Below are 24,291 nucleotides of genomic sequence, written 5' to 3'. Positions count from 1 at the left end.
AGGCTATGGCAAATAGCCACGTCTTAAGGGCCTTTCTAATGGCTTGCTTTGAGGGAAGGGTTTTAATATCAGACGGCAGAGAGTTCCACAACCTTGGAGCCAAAGTTGAAAAGGCTCTGCCACCCCACCTAGCTCTACGGACACGGGGGATTGATAGCAAAACTTTATTGGCCGAGCGCAAGGATCTGGAGGGGGTATATGGATTTAACAGATCCCTTAGGCCTCCTGACTTGTTCGTGGCCAGGGCCCCATAGATCAGACAAAGGGACTTAAATGAAATCCTGGCCTCAATTGGAAGCCAATGCAGTGCTTTCCTGGCAGCCGTGGCAGAGGCCTGCCTAGGAAGATCTAGCACAAACTTCTGAGGTTCCAATCTCCTTGATCTCTAGTTTGGTTCGGAGCACTGATTTGCACTCCACACCAACACCACAGTCTGCCTCAAGGACGAGCCTCTCACATCCAGCAAGATGCGGTCCTCAATTAAAAATACAAAAAATACAACTCAGTCGCAATCGTGAATTTCCATTTGAGAAAGGGAAGACGTGCTTCCACTAGTAAATCCCTGGATCCCAAAACAACAAAACCGTCACTCTCAAGTCTACCCGAGTTGCACCATTTAACTCCACTCAGGACTGGAAACAGTTGTTTGAGACAGAAATGACAGGCTGAAGGCAGGAATGGCATGGAGCTAGCCAAACTTATAAGCAGGGCAGGAATTCAGTAAATGTTTGCCTAGATGATGCTTTCTATTGGGAACACCTAGGATCTGCTATCTAGGTCCCTTGAAGAAAGACCTGCTTGGAATTTTTGTAAGCAGCATAAAGCAATTACCAGATATATAGTGGGAAAAGCTTTGCGTTTCGAGTCTCAGATACCATTATGAGTTGGAAATAGCTAAAATGATTGCAGAGACTTCACTGGGCGCCCTCGGGTACTGCATTTGTGAAATGTGTAGATTTTATTATACGGTCCCATTTTTCCTCTTTTATCTTTTGTGGAATTTAGAGTGCATTGTAATGCAGGTTTAATTTACACCATATTCCTTTACAACTCCTTGATACTTAGTGCGCAATCTCCTTGCAGTGCCTGTCTGCATTCCCTAATTTGTGCTGTTACTTTCAAATTTGTAGGCTTGGATGTAGCCTCGTGTAATCAAGAAATTAGTAGTTAAAAAAGACATACATAAATGTATCTATACAGAGAATGTGGGTCTGCTTTCCTTATCCATTGATCTGCTCTCCTGTGTTTCTCCTTAAGCTTCCGCCCACCACAACATACAGCATGGGGGTTTTGGATCAGCCCACCTCAGCGATCGGCTGTCTTGGACTGTGAATGATTGCATTTAGCCTGATCACATGTGCACATCTGCCTGAAAAGAATTGTGCTTGAATGCCAGGGCTGGTGGGACAATATTTTCCATTGATAATGTTTTTTTCTCTCTTCAGTTTTAATAGTTTCTTTTTTTTCCATTTGTATTTTCAAATATCTTCATGTCATTGCAACTCTAGGCCACTAATACATTTTCTGTGTCAATAAGATTAATATTTTCCTGTGAGTTGAATGAAAAATAGATAAGGGGTCTAAACTGGACCGAAGTATACCTGCCTGTTCGAAAATGCTCAATCTATCATTGAATTTATTATATGCAATGCTTTTTTTTTAAGTTGTTGCAAGCATATGGCCACTATTTTTAGGATGCATAGAGTCTTTTTTCTTCTTTTTGGCATATGCTTGTATTAAAACAATTTAAAGCTATCACATCAGCTTTCCAAGACCAAACGTATTGACTTTGCCAGGGATTGTTTAAACTATTATTGTCTCAAAGCTCTCCAAAGAAGTTGTAAGTAACCTTGTTGCCACTATATAAATAATTAACCTGTGTTGACTGACTTTGGTACTTGTCTGACTACCCATTGTAGTATTGCTAATGTTACTTAATTATACAAGCTTCTGTTTTACAATCTAACTGAGTTACATTAACTTTCTGTAAACCAAATTAATTTGGCATAAATAAAAGGAGTAGAAAATGCACTGGACTGCAGTTTTTACCAATTGTGGTTTTAATCGTGTCTTCTTGCTGGAAAGCAAAATGCAAGAGAACCCGCCTACAAGTGATTGGTAATAGAAATACCACATGCACATCCTTTGAAGGGCAATGTCCTACTGAAAGGTAAGTAAACAATGTAGATTGTGGAATAAGTGAATGCAAGATAACCGATATTATTCTACTAGGAGTAAATTATTATTGAGAACTGTTCAGTCTTCAGTTTTGGTTGTTATTCGTTACCCACCAAACGATGTATTAGTCTGTGCATTTTAACTGCAAGGGTTGTTTGCCAAATGTTGGTTATCATAAGTTGGTTGTACAATTTACTTATCTGCAGCCACTGAAAGACTAATCTCTGTGACAAAATGCTAACTTAATGCAATATGTTATGATTTTGTAAGTATGGCAGCTTTTGCTACACCTTCTGCTCCATGTTGATTTTGTGCATGTAGTTGCAGAAGTCTGACTATTTCGGTGTATCTATTCCTCTAACAAGCTGTGCAGTAGAGTTTATTGTGTTTGTTTGTTTCTTGCAGTGTTTGCTTTCCCAGCCCAAATTTTGGTCTATTCAGACTACGGTGCTATTCTTGAGAACAAAACTTGAGAAGGGCAGCAGCCGGCGGATAGAGCGTGCAATGACCCAGACGCAGGTAGGGCACCGTTTGTTTATTTCACATTCATGTTTACACTCTCTGCAATCTAAGTTTTTATTCAAAGGAAGAAATGATCATGGTGGAATTTGCCAGGCTGTCTATGCCAACATAATATTAAATAGCGGACTCCTATGTCTCCATTCTATATATGTGAGACGCTTAACAGTTGACCAGGAAGTTGCTTCTCAAATCTATTGGACCAAAACTGTGGACGCCTTATGCATCTGTCTTTCAGTCTAGGAGCTGGATGACATCAACGCTTCCCGTGTCAGAGATACTTGAGTTAATTTCTGCTCTCCATGAGGGAACACATATGGGGATCCTTGCTAGAAGGTTGAAGCCCACTCCGACTTAACAAGTCTAGGATCGCACCTAAATCCCTTGGGCGCACAGAAGTACTCATCAGCCCCAATGGCTCAACAACACAAAGGGTCTTAGCTTGAATCAACAGAGTATCATCATATGTCTCCCTAAGCTTGTTTCTCTGAGCCAGTGCGCATGCGTTGCTCTGCAATGCTTTTAGTAAGGATTTTAAACTCTGAACACAGGCTCGTGCGTGTGTTTTTTTATTTTTCATGACCGCTATTGGCCTTTGCATGCGTCTTTCTAAGAAAGACAGCATGCAATTGGCCAAGGCGGGTGCATGTCTCGCCTTCTCTCTCCCCTGGCCTAGGGAGCTCGGGAACGAGCAGCAGCGCCATCTGTTTCCAATTATCACTCCCGCGTCTCGAGGTCGCGTTAATTGGAAACAGATGGTGGTCGCACTGGCCCTGGTGCACTTTTGCTTCAAACGCGGCCCCTGGCCACCCTGCTGTGTGCACGATTATTACTTTGGAAAATCCCAGTAAACTGAGTCCATACAATGTTGTGGTGTTCGTGCGCCAAGCACTGCTAGATATGTGCCATTTATCGCTTTAAAGTTCAACCCCAAATGAAATACAAACTAATTTCTTTAATTGAAGCTGGCTGGTAATTCATGCCTTCGTGTCTGTTCTTGAAGTGTTACCAAAGCGAGCGAGATGCACACAGAGTTGATATGCGTGCACAGTAAAGTTATCAGTGTCGCCCTCCAAAAGCTGTGTTTGTTGTGCACGGAGCCTGAACTGGCAGCAGCCCCGTAGGGCGCTTAGAGCCTTTCTCTGGAGCCTTTGAAAGCGTGCTGCGCCCTGTGCCAGGAGCCTCTGTCTGCCTGCTGCGTCCCGGCTGCCTTCGAGCTGTGCTGGGCAAGGATTGACAGACCCCTTTCACCGCCTTAGGTGCCTAATCTGTGGGCCCCAGGGGCGCTAATTTATCCCCGTCCTCTACTGTACCTGGAGACCACGCAGGAGGAATGTGAATATATTCATCGTCACGGCCTTGGGCCTTTTTTAAAAATAGTTTTTATTAGTGTTGCGTGCTTGAACCAGCTATGCTTACGTTGTTCATCTCCAACAGCTGTAGAGTACTTTATCAGGTTCATATTTGAATCATTTGGGAGGAGATGTGGCCTAACGGCCGGAGCGGCTGGCATTGAAACTGGGGACCAGGCCGGGCGCTGTACCTAGTGAAACAGCACATTCGAGCCCTGTTGAGTGCACAATACTTCCAGAAACAGATCATTCTCCGCCTTCCTTGCACCGGGGAAAAGAAACGTGCTGATCAGTTGGCCTGCTGCAATGAATAATGCATGGCCGGGCACTGATTGTCGCTCTAGCCCGGAAGTGCACGCAGCTCGTCTACTTCGCCTCACCCATCTTCGATTATAGAAGTCAATTGGATCAATGGTTCGACGTAACTTCCGGTGTCCGAAGAGCTCCGATGTCCTTAGAATGAGGCCTCCATAGAGGCTCGGGTCATAGGCTTAGAGGGGAGCGCCGATCCCGCCACTAATGGGTGGTTCCTCATGGTGCATGCATGTGTGCTGACTGAACCGAGCAATGTAAGGCCGGAAGGCAGTGTTGGGCAGTTGGGCTGTCTATTATACTTATCCATACTGCACTGACAGTATATATTCATCGATCTAAGGGAGTTCTGCTCAGGTGTTGTGTCCTTTCCATCAATAAGTTATTTCATCTTCCCCATTACTAGGTGCATTATACAATTTCAGAGGAGCTTTTACACAACTTTACAATCTGCTTACTTGAATTGAAAGTGATATTAAAATTGCACAGTATGGTCTGACTTTAAGAAAAAGTATAATCCAGACTATCATTTTTTTCTTAACCTTTGAACCATTTTAACTTAATTATGTTTCAAAACAAAAAAAAAATCCATCTGCTTTAATGAGACAACCTTCTAGATTTCATGTGAAAAGGAAGCAAAGGAAACGTGTGGGAAACGTCATCGCATTAAAGATGTACAACAAATAAAATACAGTGCGTCTGAACTCTACTCAATTACACTCAAAATCTGCTTCATAAGTATTGTTTATAATTGTATTGTTTTCTTCCACGTCGCAGGATGACTGCTGCTAAGTGCCCAAGTAAACTTGCAAGATGATTTACCCTGATGAGAGAAACAGTGCTGCACCGTGTGCATTAAAAGATCACCTTCAATACATGTCATTCACCCACTTCTCCAAACCAGAAGTTTTCGTTCACCCTTCTCTCTTCTCCTCCCTTCTTATTCCACATCCTTCCTATCATTTCCGCTATATACATGTAACTAATGAAATACTGGAAATGACAGCAAGCACCCATTCTAAGATCACGAATATTCAAGAACTTGTACACTCCATACATAGAAAGAGCAAAGAAATTGACATATCACTAGCGAATAGGATCAACCGACCAAAAAGGACGAAGGCCCTGTCGAAGGAGGATGCCATTGCCTTACTCCAATCCTACGAATCGCCAGATCATGAAGAAGAGGAGAAAATCAAAACAGTTCCTATTGATCCTAATAGAACATCAAGAAAGAACAATAGGAAACTTAACTATAACAACTTACAAAAAGTCCTGCTTAATCCTGAACACGAAACGCTGAATATTGAGAACCCTGGGAAACAACTGACATGCCTCCTACTCAACTGTCGATCGGCTACAAAACATGCATCAGACATAGCAGACCTCATCATCAACAAAGAAATTGATCTGGCAATCCTTACAGAAACGTGGCTATCGGAATCATCATCCCCAACCATGGATCTCTTAGTACCACCTGAATATAGCATTGTGAGACTAGATAGACCGATAAAGACAGGAGGAGGAATTGCCTGCATCCACCGATAAGAGATAGAGGTCAATCAAATTCAATCTGACCCTCTAGAATCTTGCGAATACTTAGGTCTCAATATAAAATCAGCAACGAATCAAAGATGCCATCTACACGCGTTTTACCACCCACCAGGAGAGAACGCTAAGTTCATAGAACAGCTAATGGAGATCATTATGACCAACTCTAACACGAATGCCAATAACATATTCTTAGGAGATTTTAACTTACATTGGGATGACTGCAATGACAAACTAGTCAACACGCTTAAGGATTTCCTTGTTGAGCTAAAACTCAACCAAGCATGCACGCAACCTACACACTCAAAAGGAGCAACACTTGACTGGATTATCTCTGATATCAAAAATACGTCAATCCTCTCAATAGCCCCATGTGACTGGTCGGACCACTATGCAATAACATTCCGGATACCCTTATTGAAAAGGGGCAAGACCGTTCAACCTGCCAATGTCAAAAAATGGATTCGCGACACTAGAGACACTAATATTGAGCTTCTAGTACAAAGATGTGAGAGAGACTTAAAGCCACCCAACAACTTACAGAATGCAAACGAGCTGACAGAGCATTATATTACCTCAATCGGGAACATCGTCAACAACACCCTGCCATTAAAACAAAAAAGAATAACGGAAAAGACGAAGAATCCATGGTTTGACGGATCACTGAACGAAGATAGGCACAAACTAAGAATGGCCGAAAGAAAATGGAGACAATACCCTTCAGCCCCTGAGCTGAAAGCCCTTAGAAAAATTAGAAACCAATATAACAAAAAGATCATCAACTCCAAGAAGGAATTCATAAGATCGGAACTGGATAATGCCAAAAACAGACCACGGAAACTGTTTGAAATCCTGAAACAACAATCAAACAAACTAACCAAAACAGCTCATGAAAACGTAAAAACATCCATAAGTAGCGAAGAATTCTCTACATTTTTCATGGAAAAAGCCAAAGCGCTTGAAACAGAGCTCTTAAGCGCAGCAAATAAGCTACCCATTCAACCATCGACTACGAACGATCTCAATTCGACTACAGTGTGTAACATAACAAAAAACAATGCAAACTGGGACACATTTGAATTATACAATAAGAATTCAATCGCCAAAATACTCATGAAAATCAAACCGAACAACCATTACCAAGATCCCCTACCTGCAAAATGCGTAAGAGAAATCAGCCACATTGTGGTGCCAATCTGGACCAAAATAATAAATGCATCACTGTCACAAGGGACCCTCCTAGACTGTCTAAAAACTGGTCAAGTTGTTCCATTGATCAAAAAACCGACTGCAGATGCTACAGACCCGAATAACTTTCGACCAGTGACCAACATCCCTCTATTGGCCAAACTAATTGAGAAATGCGTGCAGGGCCAACTGAGCCAACACATCAACAAGTTCTCCCTACTAGATGAATGCCAATCAGGATTCAGATCAGGGCATAGCACGGAAACAGCGATCCTCCATATTGTCGACGACGCGCTACAGGCTCTTGATCGAAGTCAAGCATGCTTGCTAATTCTTCTGGACCTGTCATCGGCATTTGACACAGTAAATCACGAAGCTTTACTGGCCAGGCTACAAGACAGGATGGGAGTATCTGGAAATGTGCTGAAATGGTTCGAATCTTTCCTACGGAACAGAACACAACGTTTCCTGGTCAATCATTCAATTTCACCATCCTGCCCTAACTCAATCGGAGTCCCACAAGGATCGACATTATCCCCTGATCTGTTTAACTTGTATGTTGAACCTCTTACAACAATTCTCAGAAACTCACAGATATCTTATCATATGTATGCGGATGACACGCAAATATATATAAAGATCACCTCCCTGGAAGACATTGAGCGAATGAATGAAACATTAAAAAGGACATTGCAATGGCTAACGACCAATCATCTGAAGCTAAATGCTCAAAAAACAGAATTCTTACTAATCTCCCCACCAAAGTGTGGTACGGAAATAAAGGAATGGACCAAGTTGGTGACTGCGCTCAACTGCACCCCGACTCTAGTCAACTCAGCTAAATCGCTTGGAATCACTTTAGACGAGAGTCTTGACATGAAAACCCATATTAATTCAATGGCAAAAAACGCCCGCTTCCACCTGAACTACCTAAGAAAATTGAAACCATTCATCTCTGAAGCAGATCTGAAACTGGCAATCCAATCTTTAGTCATCTCCAGGATTGAATATGGTTGCACCACCTTAGCAGGTTTACCAAAAACATCCACAGCACCACTAAAAGCCTGCCTCAATGCTGCGGCGAGACTCATCACCGGATCTAGGAAATTTGACCACATCTCTCCTCACCTGAAAGCGTTAAATTGGCTACCCTATGAGGCCAGAATTCAACTGAAGATAGCATGTATCACCCACAGAGCACTCCACCACAATACCCCTAGTTACCTATCCAAGAAAATTGAGCTATCAGGAGGTAACAGACCGACCAGGAGTGCCAAAGAGTTGGTGCTGCGCCCAGCCATATTCAGAAAGAAAAAAACTTATGACAGAGCGTTCTCAGGAGCTGCCCCCAGGATTTGGAATTCATTGCCTCCAAGTATTAGGAAGATTCCTAATACCTCAAAATTTAAGCGAGAAGTGAAGAGCTTCTTAATGAGTAAATACCTTATATAGACAAGGTTATGTCTCACTATGAGATCGAACTCTAACAGGAAGGGAAGGACTGCCGTGAATTAGATGAAAGATAAATGATGGTCTGATACTGTCGACTTTCCTTTTGTATCTAAACTGTATACCAATTGCTACCTCATGTCAAAGCAAACTTATACATCTATCTCACATTCTGAAACTATATAACCGCTACCTCATAGGTATGACGAAAAGGACAAATGACATAACCTTCATGTTGTAAAGCTAATTCGTATTATCATCGACGAACTTGAGTGGAATGTAGTTACTTAAGCACTCACTATAGCCATATAATTATCTACCTCATATCTATCTGTTTGTTCAATGATTATCATCTTGTTAATATTTAAGCTACTTTTTTGTGAAGCGCTCTGATACCCACGGGTCTTGTTCGCGCTATATAAAACTCTCAATAAATAAATAAATAAAATAAATAAACAATACGAAGTTGGCTAAAGTTAATAACTTTCATAATAAACACAGTGAAAGGATGCTTCAAAGAAATTGTACCTAATATTTCACAGTAGTTAAGGACTGCATCACACAGTGTACGGTAATTATATAGCTCTTCAATTCATGGCGGCACAGCACCAAGGATAATGTGCTGCATGGCTAAATACTTTTAAGGTCTCAAAGGCGAGACCTATTGGCTATGCCAATGTTTGTTCTGATTTTTGTGTTTTCTTGTTTTGGCAATCCTTGCCACAAAGGTTTCCTAATTGCCCTTGAGTTACACAGGTTCCAGATAACAGGCCTGGCAGATGCTGTGTTCAAAGATCATCAGGAGACACATTAGGATCAACCCATTGATGTCCAGAGTTGCAATGTGGATTTGGTAGTAATCATTCTGGATTAACCAGCTGAAATACTTTAACAAGAAAACTCAATTTAGTTGAAAATAAAAAAAAATCTGCAAGTTGGTTCATCTAGCCACTTTGGTTTACTTGGCTGCAAAATTCAGGTTATCTGGTAAATCTATAGGGTTAAGGAGTAAAGAACTAAACATTTTGAAGTATATAGATTTAAAAAAGTAAATATCCCACTTAAGCATGTCCAGGTAGGGATCTCTACTTACAAAACTATCACAGTTTATATTTTCGGAAAATTATGAAAACAGTTTAGTAAATATCGTTCAGTATCGCTTTATTTTGAGAGAGAAGTTTTCATCCACCTTCTCACTGTTATCACTACGTTATCTCTATTTTTCTGTTGTCTGTATTTTTTAAGTTGACCTATTTTTCTAATATGGTTTACCAGCTACACAGCATTCAGGCACACTGATGCATGGGATAAACACATTCCACAAAGTAAAATACATTGGAATCCTTTTAGTTTTGAGACAGCAGCTTATTTCTGACTCTTACTGTATGATCTTTGCCTTCCTCCTGTCTCATACCCTTCCTGATTACAAGACCTTGGCCAGAATTATCTCAGGGTCAGACACTACAGGATACCTGCCAGCACATCAGAACCTTCCCCAGTACACGTCTGGGTATTTCAAATAAACACACACCGACATCCTGACAATAAATGTCAGTGACTCACTTCCTCTTTGCTGGTGGTATTCCTGTACAAAACAGCTCAGATGGGTATTTCATAATTTCAAGAAAGCGGTCCTATTTTAACCCTACCGACTGCGATGATAAATGCCGAATGAAGTACCCTCAAGGCTATCTTTCAAATCAAGGTTACTCTGGGCTGGATATTGGGCAAGCAGTGATATTCTTTGGTCCGCTAGGCTGCTGTTGATGCCTCAACCTCATGCTATTTTCAGCCAGGCGAGTGCCAACCCTGCTGCTTCCCCTCCAGCCCAGACTTCCTCCTAGGGAGGGACAAACATCCCCACTGGCCACCGGACAGACTGATGCTTTGTGATAGCAAATGTGGCAAGTTTCTCTATTCAGATGCGCTGAAAATGGTTAAGTGTCAATGTGGGGGGCGGGGGGGGGGGGGTGTTTGTGTGTTTTGGATATAATACCATGGAGGTAGTAGTTTGGTGTCAAAATAAACCACAAAGGGAAAGACCGAATGGATTGTAAATATGACCAGAAGCAGACATGGGCCTATTGGACCAGAGTGCACCATTGACCGCATTTGCATTTTGTTTTTTTTACATTACTTGTTTTGTGTAATGCACTTTGCATGAAAACACATTTCAAAACAATTACTTAAATACTTGACTATGTTTTGTTTTTTAAAGAGTTTTATATAGCGCAAACTTGACCCGAATCGGTTATCAGAGCGCTTCACATAGCATGTTCTTTGGTTGTCTACAGTAAAGCTGAAAGGGGAGTGATTGATGCTTACCCCGAACCACAGTCCTCATTCTCTCCCTTACATCCGTTAACAGCCAAGCTTTACACATCCTTAGCTATCCTCTCTGCAGCCCCAGCCCCACGCTCAGATGTGGGCACAATCAACTACATTCACCACGCATGCTATGTTCTCCATACTTGCAGGCATGCTCCGTACACTAGACCTACCATGCGCGCAATGCTCCTAGGGCTCTAGTGGTTTAAGCCCCCCCCCCCCCACCCGTCGTGTGTGTCAGCCCGGGCCTATAGCTGGAAGAATTAGCCACCCATCCCTGAAATTTTTAGTAGCCCACCCCCCAAATTTGTCTCTAGTTGCGCCTCTGAGTCCTACCATGTGCTGCATACCTATAGGCGTGCTTTGCACATATGCTCAGCCAAGTTCTGCCAATAGGCTCCTTGCAAACTCTTATGATTGCTTTGCATACCCTTGACTCTGTCCTGCACTTCCTTCTCCCAAGTTCTGAAGAATCTGTAAACTCTGTCTTCCTTTGACTCTGTTATTGCAGAGGCCGCCGCATCCCCCCCCGAAGGGGGGGGGGAGGCTCAAGGGCCGGCGCCTTAATCCACGCCGAGCCCCAGTGGAAGAACCGGTTCTGGGCGCCCAGAAGCGGCAGGAAGACTTAACACCTCGCAGGGGAACATCCTGTTGACACCAAGGAACCCTCAGCCAATCAGGGGGACAGCATGGTACAAACCCCCCCAATGGGGGGCCAGCTACAAGGAACGGACGAACAGAAGTGGGGGGATATAAGCCACCGCTCCCACCAGTTAGCTCCTAATTTTTGCGGAGCGGGGGAAGCGGCGCACCTGAACTTTTGGACCCACACCTAGGAACCAGCAGTTGTCGCAGTGCTGGACAGCAACACAAGCATTTACGGGAATGGTTACAATCGGATGGCTAAGGAGACACACCAACAGGGCGGTGTGTAGAAGTAGGCCACTCATTTTGGGATGCCGCACGGCAGGGTGAGGTGGTCTGGCCAAGGAGGGGAGTAGCGAACGGAGACGGCGCTCGCGGCCCAGACCCGGCCGGACGGCAGGGCACATAAAGGTAGCGAGTTGGGGCCTAACTCCTTGGAGAAGCTACCCCTCCATACACGCAAAGGGCGTGGGTGACCAGCCAAAATGGCGGTCCCTGAGGTAACACGACAATGAGGAATACCAACGGACCAACAAAAGAACTGGTTTGGTAGGCGTGCCATCTACGAACTGAATGTACCACGAAATGATCTGCACAATATGATGATTGACATGTTTATGACCCAGATATGATTTATGACATTGATGATGACATGTATGATTTATGACCCAGAGATGATTTATGATGATGAGGACATGTATGATTTATGACCCCGTTATGATTTATGACCACGGCGATGGCATGTATGATTTATGACCCAGACATGTTGTATGACACATTTATGACCCAGATATAATTTACGGGATATTGTGTTGACATGTATATGACCCAGATATGATTTATGATCCCAATAAAACTGCGGCCAACAACCACCACAACAATTACGACCTTGTTGGCTAAGTGTGTTGGGATAACATTGGTTTGGGTCTTTGGGTAGATACTTTCCACGGTATGGGGGAGTGCGGGGGTTAAGCATTGGCCTGGCTGTCCCTCTCCCCCTCATCTTTATTGGTGATTCTTCTCAGTCCTTCCAACCCCTTTGAGATATGCTCACTCCATGGTCCACCTTACTTATTTCATCATTGCCAGCCTTTGTTGTCTGTTTATTGTTCTGTTTGTTGTGAACGTATTAGAACTGTGTATTACAATGGTTATTTATTCATATATACATTTTATTTGATGCAGTGATTACATTCGTTTATGAGCACGGGACTGTCCGTTATTTTGAAATGAAATCTCTAGATTGCCCTTTCCCACGGCTGTCGGTTCACGCTAGCTGCGGTAGATGTTCTACACAAAACAAATGTGAATGTATACTATTTCATTATCAGTTCAAAACTTTATTAAAAACAACTATCACAAAAAACTTGCTTTGGCTGTTCTTTGAATGCCTGCGGCACATTCCTGGTCATGACTCACCCACAACTACATTTTTCCCCACCCATTGCTACTTTCTGTTCACCCTCGGCCATATTTTTCTCCTCTCTAACTGAACTCTGTGCAGCCTCTCCCAAGCATTAGGCGCAGCCGGGCAAACAGTGGCTACCACTGGCCATGTTGTACATATCCTGTGCATTCTAGACTATGTTTTGTATACTCTAAACGTGTATATATAACGACATTCTGAAATCCCTCGCAGGCAATGCTCTATGGTTCCTCGCCAGCCATGCTGCATGGTTCCTCACCAGCTATGCTCTATGGTTCCTCGCCAGCCATGCTCTATGGTTCCTCACCAGCCATGCTCTATCGTTCCTCTCCAGTCATGCTCTATGGTTCCTCGTTAGCCATGCTCTATGGTTCCTCACCAGCCATGCTCTATCGTTCCTCTCCAGTCATGCTCTATGGTTCCTCGTTAGCCATGCTCTATGGTTCCTTGCCAGCCATGCTCTATGGTTCCTCACCAGCCATGCTCTATGGTTCCTCACCAGCCTTGCTCTATGGTTCCTCAACAGCCATGCTCTATGGTTCCTCGACTGCCATGCTGTATGTTTCCTCCCCAGCCATGCTGTATGTTTCCTCGTCAGTCATGCTCTGTGGTTCCTCGCCAACAATGCTCTATGGTTCCTTGCCAGCCATGCTCTATGGTTCCTCACCAGCCATGCTCTATGGTTCCTCCTCAGCCATGCTCTATGGTTCCTCGACAGCCATGCTCTATGGTTCCTCGCCAGCCATGCTGTATGTTTCCTCCCCAGCCATGCTGTATGTTTCCTCCCCAGCCATGCTGTATGTTTCCTCGTCAGTCATGCTCTGTGGTTCCTCGCCAAAAATGCTCTATGGTTCCTCGCCAGCCATGCTCTATGGTTCCTCACCAGCCATGCTCTATCGTTCCTCTCCAGTCATGCTCTATGGTTCCTCAGCAGCCATGCTCTATGGTTCTTCGCCACATGCTCTATGGTTCTTCGCCAGCCATGCTCTATGGTTCTTCGCCAGCCATGCTCTATGGTTCTTCGCCAGCCATGCTCTATGGTTCCTCGCCAGCCATGCTCTATGGTTACTCGCCAGCCATGCTGTATGTTTCCCCGTCAGTCATGCTCTGTGGTTCCTCGCCAGCCATGCTCTATGGATCCTCACCAGCCATGCTCTATGGTTCCTCTCCAGTCATGCTCTATGGTTCCTCAGCAGCCATGCTCTATGGTTCCTCGCCAGCCATGCTCTATGGTTCCTCGCCAGCCATGCTCTATGGTTCTTCGCCAGCCATGCTCTATGGTTACTCGCCAGCCATGCTGTATGTTTCCCCGTCAGTCATGCTCTGTGGTTCCTCGCCAACAATGCTCTATGGGTCATCACCAGCCATGCTCTATGGTCCCTCATCAGTCATGCTCTATGGCTCCTCGCCAGTCATGCTCTATGGTTCATATATATCAACAAAAGGAGAGAGAGGGTTTTAGGGCACTCTTAGTCCCCAAGCAATATACAGGTAATCAAAGGAAGAGTGACCGTGAAGGTAAAGTATATAAAAGAGGTGGTTGTCGCACGTGAAGTCTGAGGCCAGTTGTAAGTGGTCCGGTGGTAAGACCAATTTCAAGAAAAAATACACTGTTTTTTCAGGAAACCCTCACTCACCCTAGTGGTGACATGCTTCATCATCGGGTCCACCGGGAGAGATCGAATACCTCCCCGGTGTGCTGCGACGCCAGGAGACTGCGGAGCAGGTTTTTGTGTGAAGATGAAGTGTGAAAAAAGCTGGGGTTTAAAAATGTCAGAGGTTGTACCAAAAAAACTTTATTCACTGGTCAACCTGACCGGCAGTGCTGGAGTACGTCGTTCCTCATCTTGGGCCAAAAAAAGTGGGTCACCAGGCGGCTGTAGGTTTTGTCCTGGCCCAGGTGGCCAGCCAGGGGGACATCGTGGGCCAGGTTTAGCAAGAAGTCTCTAAAGCGTAGGGGCACGACTAGCACTCGACTGGCCCCTAACTCTGCGATTCTCTGTTCGCTGTACAACAGGTCATTGTCCCAATAGACCCAATGGGTTCCGGAAGTATCCCCTGCACTCTGGGCGAGGGCTTGCTGGCGGAGTCCCTCGAGGGAGGGACAGGTCTTCTGCTCGTGGCGAAACTGTTCCTGGGTGGGCCCCCCCTCCTGACGCCACTGAGCCAGGCCGGGAAGGTCCTGAGGATGAACGAGCCCCTCTGGACTTTGCTCTAGGGGGACGGCACGGTCGGCGTCTTCTACTGGAGCGACCGGGGGCGGAGGTGCCGGCCATTCAGGTTCTTCGGGTCGGGGGGTGGTACGGGCAGCCATGGACCGGGTGGTTACGCACGCCCAGTCCGGGATGCCCAACATCCCCAGGTGCTCTCTCCTCTCTACGGCGGCCCACGGGGAACTCTCCAGATCATTTCCCAGGAGACAGTCTACGGGGGCATCATCTCGGACCGTCACTTTCAACATGCCGGAGACTCCTCCCCACTCGAAGGGGACGCAGGCCATCCGACATAGACTCTCCTAATTGTCGGCTGACCGGACAGGGCATAGAACGTTCGGCAGGATCTGTTCTGGGGTCACCAGGTGACAGCGGACGGCCGTTACACTGGCCCCGGTGTCACGCAGGGCTTCGGCCCGGCGTCCATTAATGTTCACCCACTGACTGTACTTCCGGGTGTTGGCGGGTAGGGGGACCCGCGGGACCATGTCTTTCCCCCCTAGGCATGCTAGAACCATGGCGGCGGGTTCCCATTCTTGGTGTTCTTGCTCACATTCCTCGTGTTCTTCGGAGATTTGTTCTTCCCCCAGGGCGGCGGCAGCCATCTGGCGGGGTCTCGGAGTCTGGCTCTGCGGACAATTCGGGTCGTTTGCGTAGTGGCCGACTCGCTGGCATCGGTGACATGTGACATTGGCTCTGTATCCCGGCCGCGCCGGGGTGTTGCCCCGGTTGGCCGGGGGTGGGGTGCTGGTAGCGGGAGCGGCCGGGGCGTTGTCTCTTCCTCGTCCCTGGCCCCCTCCTCCTCCTCGGGGACGGTGCTGACCGTGGTTATTCCGGATCTGTTCATGTGACCCATTTCGGCCCACTCGGGTAATTTCCCACCGGTCAGCCTCGGCGGCGAGCAGCCGCGGATCAGTCAATTTACTGTCGAGGAGGTGCTGCCTGAGCTCGACGAAGCAGTTGTTTGATAGGTGCTCCCATCCCATGAGATTGAATAGTTGCTCGTAGGTCGTCATGTTGCTTCCCTTGATCCAACCCTCGAAGGCTCGGCTGAAATAGTTCACGTATTCCACCCAAGCTGTACCCGGGATCCGGGTGCAGTCTCGGAACCTCTGGCGGTACATTTCGGGTGTGAGCCCATAGCGGGTGAGGAGGGTAGCTTTCATGTGGTCATAGGAGGTCATCAGATGGTCGGGAAGCTGCAGCAGGGCATCGCGGCCCTCATTGACGAACCTCCCCCATAGACCGGCTCCCCAGTCGCTGCGATCGATCCGGTGGGAGGTCATAGCGATCTCATAGGCCTTGAACCACTGCTGTATGTCGTCATCTGAAGGCCGCCATGTGCTCCGCCCCTGTGCTCCAGGCCCCCGACTACAGCCAGGAATTCATCGTCCAAACGGACGCCTCCGACCATGGCATTGGGGCAGTCCTTTCCCAGCTGAACCCCGAAGGACTTGACCAGCCGGTGGCTTTCATCAGCAGACGGCTCCTGGCCCGAGAACAACGCTGGAGCACCATCGAGAGGGAGGCCTTCGCCGTGGTGTGGGCCCTCAAAAAGCTCCGGCCTTATCTCTTCGGCACCCACTTCCGGGTACAGACCGATCATCGGCCTCTGCAGTGGCTAATGCAGATGCGGGGGGAAAACCCGAAACTCTTGCGTTGGTCCATCTCCCTGCCGGGGATGGACTTCACTGTGGAACATCGACCCGGGCAAGACTACGCCAACGCAGATGGCCTGTCCCGCTTTTTCCGCCTCGACGAAGAGAGTCCCCAAGAGGATGGGTGACTCTCCCCGCCTTCAGCTGGGGGGGGACGCATGTTGGACAGGCCACGTGAAGGGCTTGCTCCCTCCCCGCACGACCAGGCCCGAACCGGGCTCTTCAGGTGTCACACACAACAACCACCCGTTTCCAGTCTCATATGGGACTCCTGCCCCTGGACATCTCCCCATCGTGGGCCCATCCCCTACCGGCCCTCTCGCCCGGCCTGGGCGCCATCTTGGACACAGCACCACGAGGCCGCGTGGCCTCCGATCGACCCTAACCCTGGGCCTGGCCAGACCCCGACATCCCGGCACCACCATCCACCCAGGAGGTGAGCGGACTACTTGGCAGGTCAATGGGAGAAAGAGGTGTCGATGGGTCTCCCCCGCCAGGTGCCGATCACCCCAGCTCCCCGAAGTGCTGGCTCCACCCCCCTGCTGGGTGTCTGGACTCCCTCATCCTGGACCTCCCGACCTCCAAGTGCGAGGGTCCGGACATCAAAGGGCGCCAGACCTATAACTGGGGCAGCTCCAGAGCAGGAAGGCAGTTGTATCCTGGAGTCGAGAGACGCAGTGAAGAACTCATCCTTGACGGACTACTGGCGCTGCCGTAGCCCTGCCTTGTAAACTATCGACCTGCCTGCTGGCGCTGCCGCAACCTTCGGAAACCTTCATCGTCGTCGGGACCTGCTGGCGTGGCCGCGGACCGTTTGTAACCACCACCTTCATCGGGACCTGCTGGCTCCGCTGCGGACCGTCGCTACCTTCAACCATCGGGACCTGCTGGCTCCGCCGCGGACCGTCGCTACCTTCAACCATCGGGACCTGCTGGCTCCGCCGCTGCCCGATCATCTAGAACGCCGAGCTCGAGGATTGTGAGCTATTCCATCTACCAGATTGGTAACGAGACTGTCCCGCTACCCTTTTCCCAACCAAAGAGACTAGTCTAGAGGGGACCCCTGAGTCCAGACCTCCTTGTACCATTTCACCGTACTTGAAAAATTGCTTATAAAGTAACGTTGAACCTTATCCTTGTGTGGTGTACATCTGTGGGGGGGGAGTTACTTGTCTGTACGATCGCTGGAGACGGCTCTTCCCGGAGGCCTCTCCCCTTGTCCTCGGCTGACCCTCCCGGTCCGTCTAACAGCCCCTAATTTGCCACTTATACTGACATGGACGTATGCCACAAGGAATGGAAGGTTCTAGTCAGTGATGATGCGTGGAGAGTTTCCCGAATGTAACGTCTGCTGACAACAGTGATGCAAAGACGAAGCTCTGGTTTAACACAGAAAACACATGCAACGGGTGCGCCTGCATTTCCCCTCACCACCGTGGAACTATTTTAAAGAAAGGTTGGGTCGGGCCGAGTTTTTTTTCTGCACTGTATTGTCGGTGTCATTTCTGAAAAAGAGCCGAGAGCAGGCTGAAAAGGCAAATAAAGAGTGTGCGTCCTCCTTTAGTTCGCAGCCTTTAAGTACTTCAGTCTCCAGCCAAGAGAGATGGCATAAGACCAAGACATACATGATGGCATAGAACCGACACAGCTGCTCCGCGGCGCCCCAGAACAGGGCCGTCTGTTTTGTCCTCACTCGTCCTCAAAAGCAGATTCTTGATTCGTTCCTCACTTTGTTCCGCTTGTGGAATATGACATTCGCTCGTGCTGCTGTTCAGTGGTTCATGCGGAAAGCTAAATTTATTTCCTCGATCTCACAGATTTCACAGAAACCGTGAAATCACCCACTTAACTTGAAATAATCATTTCGATTAAAAAAAAAATGAAAGAATAATTTTTTGGCCTGTGAATGGTAGTTATGACTGCACTGCGAATACCCTGAGCGATGTGATCGAGTGAGAGAATTTGAAGAGCTCTCAAACATGCGGCATCTCGTGACACACGTTATCATCATGTCATGAAACATTTTTACAGCCCAGATAGTGGACTTTTGGTGGTTGTGTGTTTTTTGCTTTAGTGATTGATGGCTTTTATTCCATCAAACGTTTCTGCCGTCGGACACAGGTTCTGTTGCGTTTTTATCGGCATAATCTGTTAATATTTGATTCTACAAATTAAAGCGAACCAGAGTCACTAAAATGACATGCAGTGCTTAATTTGTTAAATAATAAGTGCCCCTGTCAGCACTTTCGACGTTTGGCGAAACACAGGGCTATCAAGTCTTCATTGCACCTCATGTCCATTTCATCGCCTATTCCCTGCCCTTTTATCTCACTCTTGCTGGTTCTTCGTCACATCCCTGCTTCTCCGTTTGTCACTTTTTCCCCTGGCTTTCTCTTCTTCTATCCCTTGTTGTGGATCAAATTCTGATGTGATGTAATGTAATGATTTCTTGTATAGCGCAGACTACACTCCAGGGAGCATCTTGGTGCTTTTAGAGAGGAACCAAAACGGTGGCCTACTTCGTGTAATAGGAATGGGTTGATGGGGTTAGACTAGGTTTTTACATTGTGCTTCGAATAGGGTATAGATCCAAGTTTTAAGGGTCTTTCTAAAGATGGATTCTGTGGGAATATGACGGAAATGTGGTGGGAGTGTGTTCCAGGCTTTGGAGCCCAGGACTGCCAGGGCTTTTCCTGCTCTCGTTTTGTATCTGAAATTGGGAATGGTGAGGAGGTTGGCACTATGGGATCTAAGACACCGCGAGGGGTTGTAGTGATGGAACATATTTTGTATGTAGCTGGGTCCGTTTCCATTGAAGGCCCTAAATGTGATTAGGAGGATCTTAAAAAGCACCCGTTTGTGGATAGGTAGCCAATGCAGGGTGTCCATTGCTGCAGTGGCTGAGGTTCTCCTTTTCCATCCTAACACCAGTCTAGCTGCCGCATGTTGGACCATTTGTAGTTTGTGGAAGACTTCTCTATTTGTCCCTGCGTATAGACTGTTGCAGTAGTCGATGCAGGAGGTTATGATGGCTACTGTGACCATCCTAGCTGAGAAGGGAATCAGGTCGAAGAATTTTCTGAGCCCTTTTATCATGCCAAATCATGTCCCTGCTACGGTCACTGCTTGTTGTTTGAAACTCAGGGAGGGATCGAATTTGATCCCTAAGTTTCGGACTGAGAGGGCAGAATTAGGGGGGACAATGGCATCCTCTGGCCACCAGGATGTGGGGTTGAAAGTATTCCCTTTCCCAAAGGGTAGGATCTCAGTTTTCCCAGAGTTACATTTGAGATGGTTCCTGTTCATCCATTGGAATGTAGCTTTAAGGCAGTTTTTAAGCTTCATTTCAGCTTCACAGGTTTCATCCTCCATTACCAAAATGAGCTGTGTATCATCTGCGTATGAGATGGTATCTATGCCAAAGGATGAGATAAGGGCAATCAGGGGGGCCATATATACGTTGAAGACCGTCGGGCTCAGACAGGAGCCCTGGGGCACTCCTGATCCTAATAGTTTTTCTTCTGACCTGAACTGGCCTAGGATGACTACTTGGCGCCTGTTTGCTAGGAAACTTTTCAGCCAGCTCAGCACACTTCCGGCAATTCCTGCCGCGGCTAGACGGTCTATCAGAATGGTATGAGACACCGTATCAAAAGCCGCGCACAGGTGTAGCAGTACCAGGACTGCTTTCTTTCCCTGGTCTAATGCAGCTCTGAGAGTTTCAGAGGTAAAGATTAGGGCTGATTCGGTCGAGTGCTGAGCTCTGAAACCTGCTTGATTGGGGTGCCAGATATTATTGGCTTCCAGAAAAGCGGTTAGTTATTTATTAACTGCTTTTTCAGTTAGTTTGCAGAAGGTTGGAAGTAGAGAAATGGGTCGCAGATTTGTTAGGGTCGCATGGTCAGGTAATAGTTTTTTCTGCAGGGGCTTTACTGCTGCCAGTTTCCATTCCTCGGGGACTAGACCTAGGTTGAGTGAGGAGTTTATGATAATATTGACAAAGAGATTAGCAATCTTTACCAATATGTGAAGTACAAGCGGGGGCAGGGGTCGAACGGTGAGCCCGATTTAATCTTAAGGATTTCAGCCTGTGATTCCTCTTGGCTAACAGGTAGGAAAGAGGACATGGTGTTCATCTTTAGGTTATCACTGTTTACCAAAGTCTCCTCTTGGGATGGAAGGTGGGGGAAATCCTTGGTGAGCGTTTGGATTTTATTCTCAAAGAAATCTGCAATAGTGTTACATAACGTTTGGGAAGGGGGAATATCCCTCTGCATGGTTTTGGGGTTAATGAACGTGTTTACGATATTAAAAATTTCTTTCTGTTTGTTATTGCTTTTTGTTATGGCTTCTGTGTAGTAATCCCTTTTAGCTGTTTTTATCATCCCATGATAGTGGCGGCGGGCGATTTTGTATTTATTCTGATCAGAAACTGTGTAATTGAGGCGCCATATCCGCTCGAGAGCCCTAACCTTCCTTTGCTCGTCTTTTAAGGTTGGGGAGAACCAGGGGGCAGAAAGTTTTTGTTTCCTACTGGCCCTCGGCCTAGGTGTGGCAGAGCCCTTTCCTGACCTAAGGGTATTTATCCATTCCCTAAAGGACTGACTGTCTTTCCCAGGTTCTCCCATCGGAGATGATCTAGATACTATTGCTCTGGTCAGAAAGTCCGGTTGTACAATCAGATCTTTCCGACATGGTTCCCCTTGGGGAGAACACGGCTTCTTGCCCACGTTATTTGCCCAGGTGTTGGCTTTCACTGGGAGTTCAAAAGGGACATAGCTGTGATCCCTCCATGTTAATACTTGTGGAGTTTTTACCTTGAATGTCTCTCGGTTGGAGCATATGCAGTCAAGAATGTGACCTGCCTTGTGCGTGGTGGTAGTAGTAAGTATTTTTAGGCCTAGGACATTCATTGTGTCTGTGAAATAAATTGTAGCCTGGTCCGAGGGAGAGTCCAGGTGTATTTTAACATCTCCCAAAATGGTGAAATTGGCTGATTTAAGGGCTAGGTTGCTTACAGCTTCTCCGATGCTTTTCGTGAAATCTGTATAAGCCCCGGGTGGCCGGTATACTAATGCGCCAGAGAAGGTGAAAGAGTCATGCACCTTTATTGCAAAGCCTATGCTTTCCGCCCCTTTTAGGCCTGGAATATTGAAAGTCTGGCATTTTAACGTATCTCGATGGACAATTGCAATGCCTCCACCCCTCTGGATTGGTCTATCCTTTCTGCAAATGAGGTATCCCGGGGGGAGGGAGTTTGTGACGTCCGGATTGCTATTTGGTGTTAGCCATGTTTCTGTCATGAAAAGACAGTCTAACTCCCTTTCTGTTATTAGGTCAAATATGTGTGGGGCGTGCTTACCCATGGACCTAACATTGATAAGTCCGCAGCGTAGACTTCTTACTTCTTTAGGTATCTGTGTTCTTATTTGGTTGTTTGGTCCGAACCTATTTCTGCAAAACCTACAGCTCCATGGTCCTGTCCAGTTTGCCATGTTAAATGGTTGTATGCAGGAGGTTGGGCCAGGATTTAACCTTAACAGGGTGTCCCTTGAATATTCCAAATTTTGGCAAGGGGGGATGGCCCTGGGCCCAGTTTGGGCACGGACGGGCGCAGACGGGCTTACCTTTGGTGCACCTTCGGCGCGCCATCGGAGCGCCCGCCGCGCGCGTCCGCTGCGCGTAGGGGAGGGCATGTTCTTTATAGTCTTGCCGTATGACCTGAGGCCTGAGGCCTGTGCGCACCGGAAGTATAGTCACTTCCGGTGTGTGTGCAAGGTTGAAAGCCGTCCTCCCTCCACTGCAAGCAGGCCTAGTGTCGGTGGTGGACCGGGGAGGTGGCGAAAAAGTAGGGCAGGTTGATTTTAAAATGTGAACACAAACGCAAATAACACAAATGATAATAGTGAAGTATTTACATTTAAAAACAGTTGTATTCTTACATCAATACAAACAGTTAAAACTTTGCGGGGCAATTTGGCAAACCACTTTCAATTTAGTCAAATTATTCAGTCAATTTGATCAAAAGCGTCTAGAAGTTAGATTTTTTAACAGCGAGGCAGACCCCTCGGTTAGATTCTTTTCTGGCGTGTGCCGGGAAATCGTCCCCTTAAGTACCCGACCCCAGCAGCTAGACTGCTGACCTGAGGCCCGTGCGCACCGGAAGTATAGTCACTTCCGGTGTGTGTGCAAGGTCAAAAGCTGGAAAGTAAGTAAAGTACTTGTCCCAAAAAGCATTGACTTGCGCTTGAAATCTATTGGCTTTGCCACTGCTTTTTTTACCTCCATACTCAGATGGCCACTATGTTCACACACGCATGTGCAGAAGAAATCAGCGAGTTACTGTTTTGTGTTTTTTAAAGCAAAAATATATTTCCTTGATGGTCGCACTCAGACCATTTTTGAATGATTTTTTTTATAAGCAAAAAAAAATGGCCGCCATGCATGGTAGTCATTTTAGAGTGGTTAAAAAAAAATGTCATCTTAATTTACCTTTCCAAGGTAGTAGACAGACATTTTGGAACAGTAAATTAAACGTGTATTGGTAAATGCTGTAGGTTTTACCTGTGTGATTAATAATGAGCTGTTTTTTTGTTTTTGCTGAGTAGTTGTACAATATAAATTACAGAAAGTCTGTTAAAGTGTTATGACCTGTTTATGTACACAAAGGCAATATATTGTGCTGTAACTAGTGGCATAGTGCGGGAAAGTAATAGCAACATTTTGAAAAATTAAGTGAAAGAGGGTAATAATAGAATTAATTGATGTAATAGCAATATTATGTGTTTATAGAAGTTCTGACAACTTTTGGGCCCAGTGCCACCGCAATTGTGGCACCATTCAAATCATGCCCCGTGTGCCTGCAAGATAACTGCATTTGTGACTGCCTTTATAGTAGTGAAATGTAGCAATATTCGGTATTTCGAGGAGGTCATGACAAATTTTGGGGCTGCTTCCACTGCACCTGTTGCACTATTGAAATCATGACCCTAATGCTTGCTAGTTAACTGCACTTATGACTGCCTGCTCAGTTCTAAAATAGGCGCTCCATCCAAAGCTACCACAGTCGGATCGAGACAGACTCCCAATAGCGATCGTGCTATCTCCAACTCCGGGCACTATCCCGGTTTGCTACAAACTGCCGTACAGCCTTATGTGGGTCATGCCCGCTGCGGCTCACTCATCCCGTAACTAAGACTCCCACACCCTGCCATCGAGCAGGCCCCACTGCCACCACTTAGTGTGCCCAGCCGGGTTCACTGTAAGTCAGTTTATTTTCTAACTTATCACACATGGTTGGCACTTCACCACTAGCACAAAAGCCATTGAGCATGTATTGACTCAGATGCCCCACATCCCCCCAGTCCTGACGAGACCCTACATTCCTCTCCGGGTCGAAACGCCGTTGACGCCCTTATGGAAATGAACCATATAAACAGTGCCTATGACTGAAGATAGTCACTGTAAACATT

General features: G+C 46.6%; 1 protein-coding gene across 1 annotated transcript in view; it reads left to right on the top strand.

The window, feature by feature from the left end:
- TTC27 (tetratricopeptide repeat domain 27) overlaps positions 1-24,291 on the top strand; it is a 1,875,723-nt gene that overhangs the window by 1,172,399 nt on the left and 679,033 nt on the right. The window contains exon 10 of the mRNA XM_086926895.1: positions 2,584-2,697. Coding sequence (XP_086783021.1) covers positions 2,584-2,697 — 114 coding nt within the window. The remainder of the gene's footprint in view (positions 1-2,583; positions 2,698-24,291) is intronic.

Source organism: Lissotriton vulgaris, chromosome 6, assembly GCF_964263255.1.
Source record: "Lissotriton vulgaris chromosome 6, aLisVul1.2, whole genome shotgun sequence".
Lineage (NCBI taxonomy): Eukaryota > Metazoa > Chordata > Amphibia > Caudata > Salamandridae > Lissotriton > Lissotriton vulgaris.
Note: the sequence above shows the minus strand (reverse complement) of the source record. Positions and strands in the feature narration are given on the sequence as shown.